Below are 19,553 nucleotides of genomic sequence, written 5' to 3'. Positions count from 1 at the left end.
AGTCCTAAAATCTGACTTAAAGCATTCCCAAAAATGTAATTTGGGCAGAGGCAGCGCTGGGAAACATGACCACACTGAAAAATATACCTCTGTTCCCATTCTCTGCACTACCTGGAGCTGTGATGGGAAGTTTCAGTCTTCCTGGTTCCATCCTTCCACCAGCTATAACCTCTGCACCTCCCATAGTCTGCTCCCAGAAGCAAGAAGCGACCTTCTGTCCTACAATGTGAGCAGTACTGTCTTATGTAGGCTTCCTCATTCAAATATGACCACTAACATAATCCTCAAAAATTCTCTACCCCTTATTTTCATGATTCAAAGTCATGCAAAACCAAGAGGCCGCATAATCTGATGCCAACAAACAAACTCCAAGCTGTATCCTCTTTTTTCTTTTTTTTTTTTCCCCTTTACTGAATCAGCAGCAGCAGGCATGTTCTGTTAAAAAGTTTGGTGGCAGGGTCTCACACGCCTTCCCTATCAACAAGTTGCATTTCAAACTGCTTGCTTTAAAGTCAGGAAAGAAAAAAAGCATCAGAAAGAACTTCAAACTGTTTTCCAGGTTGCTGGCAAAGTCACTGAAAACATTTTGTCCTGTAAATCAGCAAGGCTGCAGAAGAAAACCCTGGTATGAGTTCTGTGAGGGCAACAGGAATAGGCCTGAGTCACTAAATGAGCAGCTACCAAATCCAGACAATATCTTCTTGTCAATGTGTATGATTGCAATTGTAATCATGCTCTAAATATGAACACATCAAAAGCACCGTGACCTTTCTACTATGAAATTACTTTGAAATATTTTAGGGCATTTTGGTTTTAAAGCTAAATCACATTCTGCCTCTAACGGCTGCTTGTAAGTGGGAAAAAAAAAACCCAACAGAGCAAAAAACTAGGCTTGTTTAGAACAAAATGAAAACAGAAAAGTCTGCTGCCTTGAAAACTAGATAGATGTGAGTGTTTGGGATACCTCCCCTTTGCTAAACTTAGCCCTTCTGTGACCCTCAGGGAGGAATGCAAGACCTGTCTACGTTATCAAGTTTATAAGGATTACACTTTAGCATAAACAACAGATCATTTCTGAACTTCACTCTAAAAGTCAAATTCCTGGCCATTTCTCAATGCCACTCTTCTACGTTCCTCTCTCTTCATCCCCCCTTTTTCCTTCATGTTTGGTGAATGTGGGACTATTAGATTCCTGACCACAAAAGAAATTACTTCTCCCGCTCACTAAAAGCTTGCCACTCAAACTGCTGACAAATCCTCCCACATTTTTCTACCTTTAAGTCTGAGTACATCAGTACACTTCACTGAGTATTTCCCATATTGCTCATTAAAATAATTGGGGTTTGTGCATGTTTGGCAGGAGGAAAATAAAACTCATCAAGAAATACTTTCTTTCTCAAATATATTATTTAAAATATAGTTTGTTTGTTCAACTTGTTTCAGCATTTAAATTAGATTAAGGATCAGAATCATGCAGATTTACAATTTAAACAACTATATTGATGCTCCTACAGGACTTGTGGCAACAAAAACTAGCTTTAAGACTATTATTTGCTGAAGATTTCTTTTTTCGGGCTACAGCTTTTCAAGTTCAGACTCATCAGCTGAAGTGAGGGAAAAATCCCTTTAGCTATTTTTGTTACAGGAAAATACTACTTCACCACTGGCTCGGGTAGGGGGGAAGAGGGACGATGAACCAGAACCTCCTGATTTGTCCCATAGATCATCCTTCAAGACAAAGAGCATCTTTGCTAATTATAGAAAAAAAATTTTCAACTAGGAGCAGTTGAAAAACTGTTTCTCAGCATGCTCAGTGGGCATTAGCTGCGATTTCAGCAGCTTAGCAAGTCCCACCCCTGCGTGAGCTCAGCAGGGAGGCCTGGAGCACTGCACATTCTCCCTGCTCAGCAGGGACAGGGGCTACAGCTCGGCTGATTTGCTGCAGGAATACTGGAAAATTGCCACCAAAATAGCAAATCCTGTGGAAAAAAAAAAAAAAAAAAAAAAAAAGGAGAGAGAGAGAAAAAAGAAACCCTAACCAAGATCCTCCAAGCAACTTCAATAAGGAATTAAAAGAAAAAGGTAGGGAAAAAAAAACCTCAGCTCCCACAGTTTCAAAATGTTGAACTCTTGCTGCATTATGGTCTGGGGCTTTTTCCATTATCAAAATAAGCAAAAGGTTTAGGTTAAGCCAGATTTACACAAACCAGTCCCTAACAATGCAAATGCAAACTTACTGTGCACTAACTCTTGCCACAAGTCAGTCATGGGAGCCAAAGACTGGCTGTAAAATCTGTAACAGCTGTAATATCCATAGCTATTTTTCTTTTAATTTGGAAGAGGGGAAAAAAAAACTAAATAGACAAGTAAAACGTAACAAAATCTTTATTTTAAAATCAAACAGCAGTTTAAGTTTCATAGGGGCAACTGAGACTTAACAGCACACACTATACACTTAAGCAAGTTTAACATTTCAACTCAAGCACTGCTACTATATCTTGTACACATAAAGAACACTTTGCCTATTGCAGTCTTTCTCATACACTGCACACAACACAGCATTTCATTGGAAGAATTTCAGTTACACACACAAGCAGCACCAGAGTAAAAACACAAATGTGCTTTTGTAATACAGCAATAATGTCATGAGAACAATGATTTTTGAATTTTCAAACCTCTGAACAGCCATTATGTTTGTTTTAATATTGCCAGAATAGATAGAAACATTTTTATCTCATCACATCATTCAACACAAGTTTGTAAAGTCTGATAATCCAAAATGGGAGAATGCATAGACTGGACAGATGCATAAATTACACACATGCCTAAGACATCACACATTTAGTTCTCCCTTGCACACTTTGCACCTGGAACTTTGAATTAAAAATGTCTTTTTTTTCTTCAAGGAACATCTGGAAAATTTAAATCAATGTTTGTTGGTTGGGTTTTCACCCTCCAGAAAAAAACAGCATAACTTTTGCGTGTTCTGAGATTCCACTTCAATGCCATACCTTTCCTGTGTTTTAAAACATTAGTTTTAAAATAAAATCTCACGGTAACTGAGGCTCTTTCTAAAAAGTGATTTAAATGTACATGGGATTTCATCACCCCACCTTGCAGTAGGGAAATATCAGACAACATTAGCTAAGGAATATTACTTTCAGGTCACTTGGGATTTGACAGTAAAATGAAGAGCCAGGGCCTTGTCAAAGCAGTGCCAGTTATCCAACAGAATGTGAGGCAATGGACCAATTCCCCATTATAACCTACAGAGTGACTGTAAACAACCTACAGAGAGACTGTAAACAAAGACTAAGGGGCCATGAAGATCACTTTCTGTATTTCATTGAAACAAGGAGCAGTGTTCATACTCACAAAATTCAGAGTTCAGTACTGGTGTCATGTCACTCCAGATCAGGCAGCAGATGACACCTCCAGCCCCAGAGACTGATGTGTTTTAGGAGGGTTAAAAGCTGCTCACCTTGTGAGGCAAATTGGGTACTACAGATTCTCAAATATAAAAGCTACTCAGAGTTTGGCACCTATCACATGATTGCTGCCAGTCAAGCGGATTTAAGGGCATATTTTAATCTCTCTCACATTATTCTGGTCCTGGAATTTTTTGCTTGGAGCTCACAGTAATTCTGAGTTGGGTAACTCAGGCCAGGGCAAGGGGCTCCCCATGATAGGTGTTAGTTTACAAAGATGGCAGTGTTTCCAATACTAATGTATTCCCATGCTGCATACCTCAACTAACAGCTTCATCTCTAACAAATGCACTGGAATATGCTGATAGCTCCAACTCGACAGCACAATATCATACAGACAGAGGCCAGTGCCAAATGGTTAGTTAAGCAGATAAGAAAGGCACTCATTCTTCCTTTAAAAAAAAAAAAAAAAAAAAGGAAGCTATTGCAGTCAGGCAGACAGAGTGTGGATGGGAGCTGGCAGATTCCACAATACAGAGTCACGTCAAAAATGGCCTCCTGCAAACTGTTCCTTCAAGCATTTGAGTCAAACGAAAGGGAGGAATCCTTCCCATTATCCACAGGAGTTTTACCTCCCTATTCCACAGCACAGCAACATTTCCTGTACATTTTGGCATACAAGCATGTAAGAAGCTCAGAGAATAAACTGTACTCTGCAGCAGAGGAAAACCCCTCTCCCCATTTTGTGTTTCCAGTCCCTAAAGTCGAGTCGGGACTTTATTTTGACAGTTCCCTGGTCTGTGAATGGAAAATCCCTCCTCAGCACTAGCAGGCTGGTGTCTGCTGCACACACCCACTGCACACAGCAGAAATTCCAGTCAATAAGGCAAGTGGGGCCCAGGCGCTGGAAGGGGAGGAAGGAGACATACAAACAATAAGAAAAGCATCTGGCTCTGTTACTGGCTGGGAAGGAGACTGGAGTTCAAAAAAGACACAACTGCAGCCTTCACTTCACAGGAAGATCATATCAATTCTTGCTGCCCTACTTTTCACACAGACCAAAATATGTGGAAAGGGTAACTCAGGGCTCCCAACCCACACTTTTAATGCAATTCCATTAACTCAAGAATGGTGATAAAACCCACCTTGGACATTTTTGTCCCACAGGACCAAAACATACCCCTGCTCCTGCTTTAGGCCTGTGAAAACTGCCCAAAAAGTAAAGTCCTTTGCTGAACATGAGCCAGCCATCCCTCTACCACCACACTAATGGAGGCTGCTCTGCTGTCCTTCCCTGGAGATAGCAGCCAAGTCTAGTGAAGCTTCTCTCATAGCAACCAGAGCTCCAGAGCCAACAGCAGCTGCTGTCACTGCCTTCAACGCTTACCCACAGGATCCAGAGCACAGCAACACCCTCCTCCCTGCACCTCTACAGCAAAAAAAAACCCAAAAAACCCCTGAATGCTGGCAACAAGATGACTTCCTGGGTGGACCACAAGCACAAAAAAAAAAAAAAGAAATCCTAGTATTTCCTATACAAGTGAAAAGAGGAATCTCTGATTATTGAAAAAAATAAGAAATTCCTTTTTGGATTTAGATTCTGGCAGCAACATCCAGTCAGGGTGGGGGCAACTGCCTGAAATCCATAATGTACCAGCACACCATCAGACACCAACATCAAGTTCTTCCCTCACCCAAGGAGAGGGATTCGCCCCCACCGTAGCCCAAACGCTCTCATTACATCATGGCCCGAGCCCGCAGCAGCCACAGGAGCCCTGCAGCACCCCGTGACCTCTCCAGCCGCTCAGAACACCCCCTTCCCCCCAGCAGCACCCCCAGGATCTCAGCTGGTGTCAGAGGAACACGAGGACACGACCGGGAAGGGGCTGCCAACCCCCCCTCGCTGCTACACCCATTTCCCCGCTTCCACAGGGCCACACGCGGCCTCGCCTCTCTCCCTCCCCCGGGACGGCGAGACACTGCCCGGCGCCGCTTCCCCACCCGGCCCGGCGCTCAACTCCGGTCACCGGCACCCAAGGACGAGCCGCCGGTCGACAGTGACCTTGCCGGTGCCGTCGGGGGTCGGAGCGGGGCCGGGGCGCGGGCAGCGCGGCGGGGAACCCCCCCGGCGGCGGCGGTGGCCGCGGTGACGGGCGAGGAAGTGCGGGAGCATCCGCGCTGCGGCCGCCGGCGCCGGGAGCGGGGGTTACGGAGGAAGGCGCCGCACGGGCACCATGAGAAAGCAGAAAATGCAGGTCAAACACGGCCTCCCCCGAGGCCTGGAGGGGCCGGCGGTTCGGGGCGGGCAGCCGCGGCCCGGAGGCTGCCCCGAGCCGGACAACGACTCCCGCGGCCCCTCGGGACAATGCAGGGACACGGGGGCGCGGAGAAGGCCGGGGCTGCAGCGGGGCTTCCCCGGCGCTCGCCTTCACCTACAAAGCCCCGCGGCCGCTCCAGCCCCGGCTCCGGCCCTGGCACCGCACCGGCCACCAGCGTCCCGAGCCCGCGCACCGCCGGGCCCGCCATGATGCCCGCACACCGCGCCGGACCGGGTCAGCTCGGGCCGGGCCTCCGGGGGCACGGCAGGGCGCTGCCGACCGGGCTGCCAAGGCAGTGCAGAGCAGAGCGTCAGACCGCGGGTCGCGCCGGCGGCCCCCGTGGCCGTCCGACCAGCCGCCCGCCCCAGCGTTCCCTCCCGCCGCCGGGTACGGCCGGTTCCCGCCTGCCCGCGCCTACCTGGCCGGCCCGTTCCCCGGGCCCCTGCGCGGCACCAGGCCCGGCTCGGCGCCACGGCGTGTCCCGGGCAGCCGGCGAGAGCGAGCGCTCGGCCGCGGCAGCGGCGGCCCCTCCCCCGGCGGCGGCGGCACCTTCTCCCCGGGCCGGGCGGAAACGGCACTGGGTACACGGGGATCCCCGGCGCCGGCGCCAGGGGCGCCCCGGGCACGCCCACCCCGCTCCCCGTTGGCTGTCACGCCGCCGCGTCCCGCCCCGCCGGGGCGCCCGCCGCCGCCACCGCCCCGCCCTCCCGCCTTCGCCATTGGCGGTCTCGCCCCGCGGCCCCGCCCCCGCTGCCGCCTCATTGGACTCCACGCGCCCGCCCCGCCGCGCGCTCCATGGTCCCGGTGTCCCATTGGTGCGCGGCGCTGCCGCTCGGCGCGGAGAGGGGGGGGGGGGGGCGGCCGCCGGCAGTGTCGACGCTGTGCCGAGCGGGCGGGCTGCGGCAGCGCCCGCCGGGCGAGCCGCGCTACGTGCCGAGGGGCGGGGCCGGCGGGGCGCGATCGCTCGGCGCGGGGCGACTCCCGCGTCGGGACACGTGGCAGAACGAAGGGGCGGCGCGGGGGGCGGCCGGGAGGCCTGGGCGGAGGGGGGCGCAGGGCGCCTGCGCGCGCGGGGCCTGCCGCGCGGCACGTCCGCGCGCGCGGGTCTGAGGGGGAGGGGGCTGGGCCGGGGGTCCTTCACGGGGTCCCGGCGGCGCCGCCCGGGGCTCAGACCGCCCCTCCTCGGGCCCGGCCGGCGGGTCGGCGCACCCACAGCGGGCCGGTCGCCGTCCTTGGAGCTCCGAACAAAGGCCGCGGGGCAGGGAGGCGGAGGGATGGCCCCTCCGCGGTAGGAGGGGCGGCCGAGCCGGGCAGGAGGGGCTCCGAGGAGTTTGGTGCCCGCGCTCGGCCGAGGGGCTCCGCCCGGTTCCGGTGCCCGCGTACCGCGGCTCGCAGTGAGCGATGCGTGCGGTCCGCAGCGCTGCAGGGACGCGGGAGGAAGCGAGAGGAGCCCGGGCGCGGAGGGAGCCGCGGGATCACGGCGGGGGCTGCGCAGCCGCCGCCCCGCTCCGGGGTCGCTCGGCAGAGGCGGCGCACGGGGAGCTGCGGGCGGGCAGCCGCCCCCGCCATGGCGCCGATCCAGCCCCGCCATGCCCGCGGGAGGGCGGCGCGGCCGCTGCGGCGGGTCCCGCGGAGCAGCGGGCGGGGACAGGCGGGTCGGGTCACGGCGCGGTGATCCAGGCGTGCCGCAGGCTCTGCGCGGCGCTGGCGCGGCGCTCGGGCGCGTAGTGCAGCGCTGGCAGCAGGAAGGCGGAGAAAGCGGCCGCTTCCCGCGGTGTCCAGCCGTGCCGGTCCGCCAGGATGCCGGGGAGGCTCCGGGGGAAGAGCCGGGAGAGCCGCAGGAGCGCGCCTGGCAGAAACAGCGTGGGCACGGCGCCTCAGTTACACCTGCGCGGCTGAGGCTGCCGCGCCTCGCCTCAGAATTAACCCAAAGCATCCTGAAAGATCTTTGCCGCCTTCTTGGAATTATGTCTGTAAGTTCCACCTGCGCTGCCCCTTGCAGGTTTGGCCCTCGGCTGCTTCTCAGGAACCACCTTTCCAAGCTCGTGTTTGGAGTCTCCCTGTTTCTGAATACTTGTCTTAGCTGAGAATGTGCCAAGAGTGTGCACAGTGTTCCCAAAATAGCCAATAAGCCATTGCTGCTTGTACCGTGTGCCTGCCCACAGGCACCCGGATGCATCATGCTATTTCAGTGTCAGAGCTAGCAAGACACTCTTGTTGAATTGGTTATGTGCCAGCCAGCTCTGTGGGGCCCAGCAGAGTGTATGACTGAGAAACAACCCTCGTCCTGGGGTCTGCGTGGTGTAGACACAGTGATTCAAGTTGGGCATGTGTGGTCAGGTTGGTTCACAGGGAGAGTGAATGTAGAACTTGTTTTGACTCATTTATTTTAAGCACCATAGAAAACGTAAGTGTGAGCAAAGGATGTGGATGTGCAGGGAGGTGCTTGTTAAATTCCAGCATGGGACCAGTACTAAGCACTGAATGAACTGTGGGTAGGCTGGTAAGCATGAAAGCAGAGAAAGATGATAGGCCAAATTGCAGAAGGGTGGAGTCATGTGATGCCTTGTGGTCAAAGAAGGGTTTCAAAACTCATGAGTCAAAGGGAAAGGAACTGGGGAGAATAAAACAGAAGGGATGTTGCAGTTGGGTCAGAAGACTAAATATAGTGGCCACATTAGAAGGATATGAGTACCCCATTCCTGGTCATCATTGTTCTCTGACAGTGAATGGGTGAAATCCAGCCTGTTACACACTCTTCAACCTTCCTGGCATGGAGCCATTTCCTGTCTATTTCCATTTTCACCAAATCCAAAGGAGAAAGAATGGAAATGCTTTCCCTGTTGGGTGTTTGCTATGACTATTTTCCAGGGTCTTTCATTCACCCCTGGAATGCTCATGGATTGCAAAGATAGGCAGGGCAGGGAGTGTTACTGCTCTTCATGAAATTTCCTTTTGTGTTCCATCCCTGCTTGGTAGCCTGCATTGTGTGAGTAACTTTTGGGGGAGTTCAGCGTGAGCTGAGTAGGAGTGTGTCAGAGACTTGCAGTGATTTTTTAAATAAACTTCCTTATTTAAGCCTGTTCTTACCTGGCTTGCTGAAAAAATTTGTTGACTTGTTCCATGAGAAAACAATTTCAGGAGGAATTCTTCCCAACAGTTCGATAATACGAGCAACATGATCTAGATGGAATGAGGGATGACAAATTTAGATACAGTCTGTGACACTTCTGTCAGTGAAATGAATAAAACCCATGGAGTCCTACCGTCATCTCTGGAGAAGTATTTCCCAGGTTGAGGATCAAATAGACGCTCCCCAGTTGCCATTTCAAATGCCTAGGAATGGAGTAGCATTGTTAATTCATCAATTGTCTTGGCGATTTCCTTGCTCACTAACTCATAGTACCAATTGCCCTCTTTATCACACAAAACTGGTCCTGAAACGCTGGCTTAATCTGTACCACAGTGAAGCAACACCTTTAGCTCTGAATGAAAAGCAGCATGTGCCTGATGCAGGCAAGCCTCTGAGCTAATCTATATGGAGTGTGAATTGCTTTAGAGCTCGAACTAAATTAGGAGTGGGTTGTACCAGCAGCAGACTTTTGCCCTAAAGCAAGTGAGTGCTAACAGCCCCTTTTGCCTTCTCAGAAAGGAAGCTTTCTTTACATGGATAGGTGGATGCTAAGGCCATGCTGCCCTGGCCAGGTAGTGTCTGTCACCTCCCCTACACACAGTGTTGTCCCCGGTCCTACCAGGCAGGCTGTACTCCAGATATCCACAGGAGTGCCATAGTCTAATCCAAGAAGCACTTCCAGGGCACGGTATGGCTGGGTCTGGATCTCCTTGGAAAAAGGCTTGTACTAAAACAGAAACAAACTCTCTGTGGCTGGTGTCCCTAAACCAGTCACAGCAACACTGGTGGTCACAAGCTTCTTGTGCAGTGATGGGACATTGGGGACACGCATATGTGTTCTCAGCTCTGTGCAGGGCATGTTCCTTCCCCCATTGATACCAGTGGAAATCTTCCTCCCACCATTTCACACTGAACAAAGTTTTAAATTTCTAATTGTAGGGACTAACTGCAAATTGGAGAAACATCCAAAGCTGACAGTGTCTCAGGAGGACTGTGCACAGCTTGACACTGAGAGTGCCAAACTTAGCACCCCCCAATATCAGCATCTCTGAAATAGCTGTTCAGCTCTAAAGGGACAGACAGATACACAGTGTAGGATGGAAAGAAACCCACAGCACCCACATTGTCATGGGACTGAGACTCAGAGCAAACTCACTGTCCAGCATGCGCTTCCTAGATCTGCAATTTTCACCTCTATGCTCATTAAATCAGATTCTTCCAACTGGTTGCCAAGATCACCTCCTAGATGGAAAGAACAAAGAGAAATCAGGTCTTTCTGAGCCAGCAGGCACACACCACTTACCACAGCAGAGGCATGTCTGCCTTCCCTTAAAGTTTCTCAGCCTAAAAGATCCTAAATACTTTTTATCATAAATCAAATGCCTCCCTTCTTTTTTGAAGGAACACAAAATAAGACCTGGTATCCAGTAAAAACGTAAGAGAATGTTTGGGAGAACAGTAGCTTAGAGTGGAACAGTGTGACCATATGCTCTTGCCTACTGCAAGGTTCCTCATAAGTACCAAGGTTAAATTACTGTGGGCCCAGAGGAGAGCACCAGTCAGAATCAAAACATCTGTAATTTCTCCTCAGCCTGCAGCAACTCTGGCTGTCACTGACTTTGGATACAGCCTGCTTGGCAGGCAGCGTGGAGGTTACACTTCCATGTGATTCCAGTAAAAGGTAATTCCTGGTTTGGTGCCTTACAGTGAGCTGTCAGCCTATGCTTAATATTGTGCTTTTCTGCTCCAAGCAAATTACTTGGTCACTAATTTAGCATTCCCTGATTGCCCCAGAGTTTGAGACACAAAACAACACTGTCATGGGAGAAATGCTCACAGGAGAACACAGTGCAAAGATAATATGAAAGGTCTCATTGCTGGGAGATGAGATAATCTCTCGAGAAACTCTCCAGCCTTACATCTTATTCAATATTCACACCATTCTGTGCAAATAAATTATGTCTCAAACGGCCTTGAAGATTAGTAGCACATAGAAGTCTCCCATAAACCTCAGAAATGAGGGAAATAAAGAGCAGGAGTGTCACAGCTTTCTGCTCATTTTGTATGTAAACCTTTCAGTAGCTGAAAACATCTGACATGTGGAACTGTCCTGTACCTAAAGCCTTGAGAGGTTCATGGTGGGGCTGTTAACAGATATTTGTGACCTGTAGTTGTCCTTCTCACAGACCCACCTGCAGGACCACATTTCTGTAGGTGTCTTGAGTCCAACCTGCTGTTTGTATTAAGCAGAGAAATAAGGGGCCTTTCAGCAGCATAAGCTGGCTATAATGTATTATACTGGCTGTAATGTTTTGTACTGACTGTTGCAGGAGGTGTGAATCTTTCCTAAGGTATCTGTACCTGCTGCCTCTCATTTCTCTCCTGTCAATAAACACCTAAGTCTGTTTTCTTGTTGAAAAAGCCCTGGAGTGCTCACCTGCTCCCTTTAGCTTCACTGCTGTTCCCTGGTCACAGTCGAGTGCATCCATGAGAAGCCTTTGGAGCCTTTTGCTGCATCCACACAGCAGGATGTTCTCTGGTTTGATGTCTGCGTGGATGATGCGGCAGCTCTTGTGCAGGAAGTGCAGCCCTGCCAGCACCTGGGCAGAGGCAGCACTGTCACATCAGCCCTGAGGGTGTCCCCACCACCTCTCCTGCCCCAGCAGCTGCCAGAGCAGGCAGGCACAGCAGGAGTGCAAGTCAGGGACAGTCTGGCCACGGATGGGAACTACTGGCAATAAATGATTTCCTGTTGGGGTGGTCTGTGGGAGCAAGCTCAAGGGTTTCGTCACCTCACAAGGCAGCAGAGCCCCAGGAGCCTGGGGAGTGAGGCCTGGACAGCCCAGTGAGGAAAGGGCTGTTTGGGGTGACACACAGCATGTGTCACAGAAATCAACATGGATGGGCAAGCCCAGGGAGGTGGGAAGAGGATGGGGCTATGAGGAGGCATTATGATTACAAAGCTGAACTTTCTCCTGAAAAAATATTCTTGTTTATATGGCTGCTGTGTCCTGAGACCTCTGTGCCTTTCCACTGATTATAATCAGACCCCAACTTCCATTTGAATGACAATGACATGGCATTGGAGGGTGTCCCATCATACGTGGAAAAGAAGAAAGAAAATCATACAAGGAAAGAAGAAGACACAGGATAGCACAGACAGGAGGGGGAAAGACCATGAATGAGTGCAGAAGGAGGATTTCAGGGCCCTGCAGTAGAGTCATGTAGAGAAAGAACGGCTTGTGATGCAGCAGGGAGAGCCTGGCCTGTCACAGGGGAGAGATAAACAACACCTACCAGAGATGTACAGTCACTATCAGAAATCAGCAACAGAAAAAAGGCTATGGGGAGATTTAGGTTTGTTTTTTAACACTCTGGTCAGTAATAAAGGACTGGTAAATATTCTCTGTATTATCAAATTCTATTCTGGGATGAACACCAGCCTCAGGGAAATATCAGCCTTAAATGGTAACTGTGAAACGTGGGGAAGATTTAAATAACTAAACTGGAATGAATCAGAAGTAAATACTGCCCCAGTGCTGATCTGAAGGGGGAAAACAGATCTGAGATTTTACAATTAAAGCAGAGAATGAATCAAGCAAAAGCCTGAGTGTGAAATGAAGTGCAGAGGTAATGCCACTATATTTTTGTGTAACTTACTCAGGTGTTAGTGGAGCTTCTTTAGAGAAAGGAGAGGCTTTCTGTAGTAGCCTATTTTCTGTAGTAGGATGGTAGAAAATAGGCTGAAGGAAGAAGCAATTTTCTTTCTTAGTATCCCTAGAAGGGCACAGGAATCAGGGTAGCAAATCTTCATCTTGGCAAGGGTCCAGACTTCTGATAAATCTCAGCACAAGAGGCAAAAAGTAATTTTAACTATTCTGAGGCCTCACTCAGGTTTCCCATTCCTTAAGCAGAGCCAGCCCTGAAGAAACTCAGTTTTCACCATCTTTTAAATAGGCCAAACACATCCTTACAGGGGATGAAGGAAAAATTGGCTCTGCTTAGGGAATCATCAACATGCAAAGAGAACCAACTGACCAAATCAGCAATCTAGAAATGAATGTAAAATTAGGAGGGAGACCTTAAGCAGCCTTCAGTGGTAGTACCATGCAGAAAGCTGCTGGAGCTGGCAGTGCTACCCATGGCTGGATGCCAAGGCAAATGCCAGCAGTCTGGCATTATTACCAGAGGGAACTTCTCAGGGCAGCAGGAGGGCAGAGATGGTTTGCCCACAAGAAGTAGAACTATGGCAGGCTGTTTGCCCCCTGCTACTTCTACAAGCAGCAGAGACCCCAGAGTTTGCTGAGCTGATGGGAACAGAAGTGCCAGCCCTCACTCCCTGGTGTACATCTGCAGGCTGTTGGCACTTTGTGGCCTTTCCAAACCTGAGGGGCTGCAGGCTTAGGCAGTAACATCCAAGCCCTTCCCCTGGGGAGGAAGACTGGGACAGCCCCTTGGTGCCCTTGCCTGATTGCAGCTAAGTTCTCACCTGCTGTAAAGACTTCTTCACAAAAGGCAAGGGCAATCCCTGGGCTCTGTAGTTTCCCATCAGACATCGAATGGAAGGACCCAGCACCTCAAATACCAGGCATGCATGTGGGAAAGAGTTAGGGATTCACTAACAGGGAAAGGTGTTATCACCAACACTTTGCCTTTCACCAAAGCAACCAAATACCTCTTAATTCAGCCTCTCCCCTCCAGCCATGCCCATGTGCCCTGGTCCAGCTACATCCATGCTCATCTTCCTCATGGAGCAGCACAGCACTCAGGTTTACCCATCCTGTGACTCTCCAAGGCCCAGGTTTCACTGGCCCAGAAAAGCATCTCCACAGAAGGATATGGAAACCATTCTCTCCAATCATTCTGAAGTCGTCTAACAAACAGACAATGTTTTCTCCTGCCAGGTCCTTCTTCTTCATGCAGCTTACCTGAGGGGGAGGATTCCAAGAAAGCTGCAATTAGAGACATACATATGCACAAGGACATCTTACACCAGTTCTATCCTGTCTGACAGACTCTCCTCTGGGAGCTGGCATGAGAAATCCCATGAAAATAACATCAGGAAAACCAGGAATGAGTTTCTTTATGTTTTGTCTTGCTCTTCACCAGGTGGGACCACCACACTCTCACCAATGCTGCTGATAGTATTCAGCATATTTCCTGCTGCTTATTCTCTCCAGACAGGCTCAGGAAGTGCTCTTGCTTGTGCTGGAAGGGGATTCCCCCAAGAAGACAGCTCCCTGCTCCCAGCATTAATGGCTGTCCATTTCCTTTGCCTCATACCAGCCCTTCAGCAATTTTCCTCAAGGGCTTGCAGAGAGGCAGAGACATTGTGGCTGTCTTTAGCACTCAAATGCTACTTGTCTTGTCAGGGTAAACAGCAGCTTCCACATCTGGAAGAACCCAAAGAAGGGGGTTTATTTGTGCTGGAAAAGGGTTGGCTGTGGGCAAGTACTGCAGTGATCTATAGGATATGGAGGGGTGGTGAAGGGGGTGAACACATCTTTTGTACTAGAGCCAGGGGTCTTCAAACCCAGCACGTAGTAGGTCCAAAAACAAAGCAGAGATGGCTCTTGACACAGCACATGGATAACTGGGAACACATCTTATTACAGGGGGCTGTGGGTACTGAATCTCACAGGGGCTTGCAAGGGTTCAAGGTAAAGCCACTGAGAATTCTTGCCCACACAAGCATCATTCTTGGCCCGAGAAATCTACAGCTGGAAAATTCAACAGGCCAGGGGAGCATTCAGTGGGAGCAGCACCCTGTGCTCAGCTTATCTTTACACCCACCTGGACGTGTGCTGTTGGCCCAGGCTGCTGTGTTGTGTGAACCTCCAGGCACAGGTGGTACAGCACCCCCAGCACCACACACCTGTGTGACAGGGAGCACCAGGGGCTTGCTCACCCAGGGCACTGGTACAGCAATTCATGCTGGTTTTCTCTCTCTTCACAGCCACAACTGCCAAAGTTTTGGTTTGGCTCATTTTGCAGATGTCAAACCCACCTGTATCAGTGCCAGAAGGTCTGTTCTGGCACAATGGAAGTGAGCAGCCCTGAAAACAGAGACCAGATAATCTCTCCCGGCAGCTCTGCAGGCACTAACCCTCCAGTCCTAGTGGGAACAGCCTTGGGAACCTGCTGTGTGCTGCTGAATGGGCAGGCTTGTCTCTCAGAATTAATAATAAATCAGGGTAAGGCTCACTCTCTACACAGGGTTGTGCTGATGTGTAGAAAAGCAGCCCTCTGATTACATTAAATTAGTGGCACTTGGTACTTCCTCTTGCATCACCGTATCTGGCTCATCTCCCTTTAGATAGGGCCTACAGATTTACTGGTGTTAACTAAACCTTTCTCAAACCTGTTGGAGAAAGGCCACAGAGTAATTTAGAATGCAGAATTTAATAGCTTTTACTCATCTGAGGCTGATGTAACTTTGTATTTGAACAAACTTGAAGAATTGTAACCATAAACTTTCTAGAACTAGCAGTTCAAGCCAACTTCAAAGGCAACTTGCTACAACCCAGATACAGACACCTAATTACCACCTCCATTAGCAGAGGCTGGAAGAAGCTGACTTCAGATATTTATTGTATTTTGGTGCCTCATATTTTTTTCTATTGCAGATATTTCCTTTTACTTCAGTATCGGTGTTGTGATACAGCAATGTCCTCTGAGTGATGCTCCTCTGTGAATGGTACAGGTATAGCAGACTTGCTCCCATCTCCTGCTTAAGAACATTACTACCTTTTTCTGTTGATTACCCACCTTATCATTCTATATATTCCTCCTTTTTGCTGGATTTCAGTCTCAGATAAAATAAATGGGGTGACAGGGCAAGAGGGATATAGCCAACATGTCCCAGTATGATAGAGGAAAGAAAAGATTCCTGTTTCAGAGGCCAAGCCAAGGTAATTTCCATGAATTCCCCAGCTTTTGGTTTTTTTTCCTATTTCCCATCTAGCTTCTTGAACTGAGACCTGGAGGCAGAGGGGATGATGAGGCTGATACTCAAACCTGAGCTCAGTGGCCACCCACTAGAGCAAAGCACAGACCCACAGAATATACTTACACAGCGGAGGAAAGCAACTTCATCCTGGGCAGTCTCAGCAAAGCCTTCCCTGCTTTTCAGAACCTTCACAGCTACCTGTTTCTTCCTCCTGGGAAATGAACCATAGCTGTCAGCCAGTGCACATCAGTGGCTGTGACCAGCAGTACTTCCCTTTCTCCAGTCAGCCAGCCCTGGCTCCCCAGGGAAGGTGCTGCCCTTGTGCAGGCACCCTTGGCCTCAGTCTGCAGCATGCCAGGCCCATGGGCATCCCTCCTGCTGGCATCTGGCAGCACAACTGCCCCAGGGACCAGCAAGGGACTGCAGAGAAAAAGAATATGGATACTGCAGGGTCTAAACGAGAAAAGAAAATGCAGAGCAAGGGCTGATCCCACCTCATTTACATTCCCTGATTTCTGGGGACCATCTCTGCTCGTTCCACCCCACTGATCTTGCTGTCAGGTTTTCCCTGTGCTCAGGGCTGCCTGGCATGCTCCCAGAATGTGCTCTGCTGTCTCTGCAGGAGGGGCCAGCCCTGCCCAGGACACCAGCCATGCTTTCCCACCTCCCTGAATGGCACTCAGCCCCTCACCTCATGTCCTGGCACAGCCAGACAGTGGCAAAGGTGCCGCATCCCAGCTTGTGCAGCACCTGGTACTGCGTGTTGAGCACCTCTCCCTCCTGCACAGGGCGGTGACCTCCTGTGGAAAACCATCACCAAGAGGTATTAATGACATCTCTAAATGCTCTTAGACTGAACTAGCAGCTGAGAACAGCCTGACAGGTCCCAGTGGCCTCCTCTAGCCTGGGAACAGCTTGGCATGATCTCATCTCTGGAGCCTCATGCCCATGGACTGACCTGTGTGCTGGGCTGATGGCATCTCCTGCTGCACCTGCTCCTCCATGGCCCTGGAGCATGGCAGATCCTGGCACGAGGGGATGGAGGCAGTGGGACATCAAGCTGTGGGACACGGCTGGTGTGATCTTCAGTGCTTTACTTCTTTCAAGAGAGCTTGAGAGCTGCAGGTTGGCCATACCTCTGCTGTGCCCTCACCTCTTTCTTTCCTATTCCCTTCAGCAGCTCTTGGAGTCAGGCTGCTACAAACACTTTTGGCACTTCAGGGAGACAGGGATTATTTTAAGAGTTCAGAAGAGGAAAGCTGGCAGGCTGGTCCCAGGCCAGGGCCAGGTGGGAGTCTCAGATTTCCTAGTGTGTATTTTCAGGGGCTTAGCAGGGTCTGTGGGATCCCCTTCCTAGCCCTATCCTGGCTGAGGAGGGAATTTGGGCTTTGGCTGGCAGGAGAAGGCTCCTGTTCCAGAGGGGTGTGAAACAGAACTTGCATTCTAAACACTACAGTTCTGGTCCTCTGCCCACAGTCCAGCCCTGGGGCTGGAGCACGAGTTTATCACTGACCATCCTGTGACATCCCAGCAAGGCCATAGGACATCCTGGCAAGGGGCTGCTCCTGGGGTTTGTTACTATGACAGCCCAAGGCATAAACACCAAGACAGCACAGACAGACTGATCCAAGTGCTGTTCCCCAATGCTGCAGCACCCATGTAGGACTGGCTTCAGTGCTGGTCACCTGAAATAGCAGCCCAGAGCCCTTGTTGCTAATGAAATACAGATTTAAGCCACAGTAGCTGGGACACTCCCAACCCAGCCTTTCATAATTTGGAAATGTCACTTGCTGTACAGCTGAAGTTTCAGGCTAACACACACTGTCAGAGCTTGAGACAGGTGCTAGTAATGCCCATAGACCATTAGCACAGGTAGAAATACTGAACTTTAAATCCTCCAAAACAGGTCGCTAAAGCTAAGAACTCATCTGAACCAGAGGATTTTCAGAGGGCTGGCAGTGCTGGAGTTATCCTGGAACAGAAACATCTTCCAGGTGCTGAGACAGAGCACCTGTTTTGACTTCCTCAAAACATTAAAGTTTCTTTCCATGTGCTGATATTCCTCTCCCAGAACAGCAGCCAGAGGCACAGCCTGCCTTTGGGCACCCAGGGAGCTCCCAGCACAGTTCTAGTTAATGGTCAGGCTGGGCTCAAGACTTTCATTCTGTCAGGGAAAATCCAAAGTGCCAGAGCTGACATTATCTGTTCATCCAAGCCCGCACAGAAGTCTGAAAGGAGCTCAAAATGCATCTCCTCCTCACATTTCTACACCTCTAACACTTGCATTTACACTGTTCAGAATCAGTCTCAGAATCAAACTTCCTGGATGCTGCTTATCTGCCTGGCCACTCTTTACAGCAAATACTTACTGACATCTTACCTATGAACAGAACTGAAATCAAAATTTTCCTTCCTTGTGCACAGACTAAGATTATCAGTACCCTCACACTCCTGCACCACCAGCATCTGCCTGAGCCTTCCTCACTCAGATCCTGAGGACAGCAGGGCCTGATCTGAGAGCAAGCAAGGTTTAATTATGTGGGTTACCATTCACCTGCCAAAGGAAAACTCATGAGTGTGTGGAGATGGGAGTTCAACAGCTTCTTCCCTTGGTAGAGTGTTCTGGTGATAGGAGACTTCAGTGAGAAAACAGGACCCAGAGGCAGACCCAAAGTGTAGGACTCAGCCTAGCCCTAGGGCTGATGGAGCTTTTGGGCTGTTCACTGGGCCCTGTGGCCTTGTTGCTGCAGAGGCAAGACAAGTCTATCCTTAGGCATTCAAGATTTACCTCCATCCACCCTCTCTGGGTGGAAGCATTGGCAAAAGATGAAGAGTGTTGCTATGCAACTTGGTACAGGAAAGTGAAATGCACTTCTCTAAGGTTTGTGATAAAGGACAATTGGTGCTTTTAATCCTTCATTTCTTGACACTTTCACATTAAATACAACTTATTTTGCTTTTGTCATTACAACAATTTTGTGCAGAACCCACTGAATTACTGCAAGCCTGGACTAGCTCAGAGAACTTCAGCCCAAGAACTGCTCCTGCCTGGTTTGTGAGAGCCATGGGCGAGGAGCAATGCTTTACATCTGGCCTGGACTCCTCCACCCAACCTGCATGGAGCAGCATACAGAGCTGCCCAACACCAGTCATGCCTTATGACACCTGGCCTTCTGGAGTGGCAGAACTCACCAGAGCAATGCACACTTTCAGCTTCTGCACCACCACAGACCTACGAGCCCTTGCTGAGCACAGCATCCCTGTGAGTCACAGCACACAAGCAGCCCCGTGGGGCTCTGAGCCCCAGGGCCCAGCACAGACTCACCAAGCAGCAGCTCCTGGGCAGGACACGCCATTCCCTTTGTCATCTGGCTCGTTCTGGAGCTCCCCAAAGTGAGATACCAGCTGGTCCTGCTCTGATTTTAGTCTGCGCTGCCCCAGCAGGGATGTCCTTGAGCCCACCAAACTTCTGCATGGCTGGATGAACGTGGTGAGGAGTGGGGCAGGGTATCAGATCACAGCACCACTTCTGGGAACAACTTTGGCTTTGGGAGAGCAGGAGACCTCAGACAGCTGCGGTGGATTCACTTTACTGCTGGCCTCTCCCTGCCTCCCTGGCAGCAGGCCTGTCAGCCTGCAGTAGATTCACAGTCTCCACAGCAACTATTTATAGCGGGAAATTCACAGCTCTGCTGAGATGGAAACAGAGAAGTCCTCCCCCTCTG

At 50.2% G+C, this 19,553-nt stretch overlaps 2 protein-coding genes across 2 annotated transcripts in view; both read right to left on the bottom strand.

The window, feature by feature from the left end:
* SETD5 (SET domain containing 5) overlaps positions 1 to 6,305 on the bottom strand; it is a 65,330-nt gene extending 59,025 nt beyond the window's left edge. The window contains exon 1 of the mRNA XM_079317059.1: positions 6,165 to 6,305. The gene's annotated coding sequence lies outside the window, so the exon portion shown is untranslated. The remainder of the gene's footprint in view (positions 1 to 6,164) is intronic.
* Positions 6,306 to 6,819: 514 nt separating this feature from the next.
* LOC306807485 (SRSF protein kinase 3-like) lies at positions 6,820 to 19,541 on the bottom strand. The gene is made up of 12 exons (XM_079317144.1): positions 19,154 to 19,541; positions 16,787 to 16,888; positions 16,520 to 16,628; positions 15,952 to 16,039; positions 13,721 to 13,807; positions 13,369 to 13,476; positions 11,317 to 11,479; positions 10,036 to 10,121; positions 9,499 to 9,606; positions 9,013 to 9,082; positions 8,837 to 8,929; positions 6,820 to 7,595 (listed from the first exon to the last, which is right to left on the bottom strand). The coding sequence occupies exons 2-12, from the start codon at positions 16,830 to 16,832 to the stop codon at positions 7,408 to 7,410; spliced, it is 1,146 nt and encodes a 381-aa protein (XP_079173270.1). The 5' UTR covers positions 16,833 to 16,888; positions 19,154 to 19,541; the 3' UTR covers positions 6,820 to 7,407.
* Between the last annotated feature and the right edge of the window lie 12 nt (positions 19,542 to 19,553).

Source organism: Erithacus rubecula (genome assembly GCF_903797595.1).
Source record: "Erithacus rubecula genome assembly, chromosome: 13".
In the NCBI taxonomy this organism is placed as follows: domain Eukaryota; kingdom Metazoa; phylum Chordata; class Aves; order Passeriformes; family Muscicapidae; genus Erithacus; species Erithacus rubecula.
Note: the sequence above shows the minus strand (reverse complement) of the source record. Positions and strands in the feature narration are given on the sequence as shown.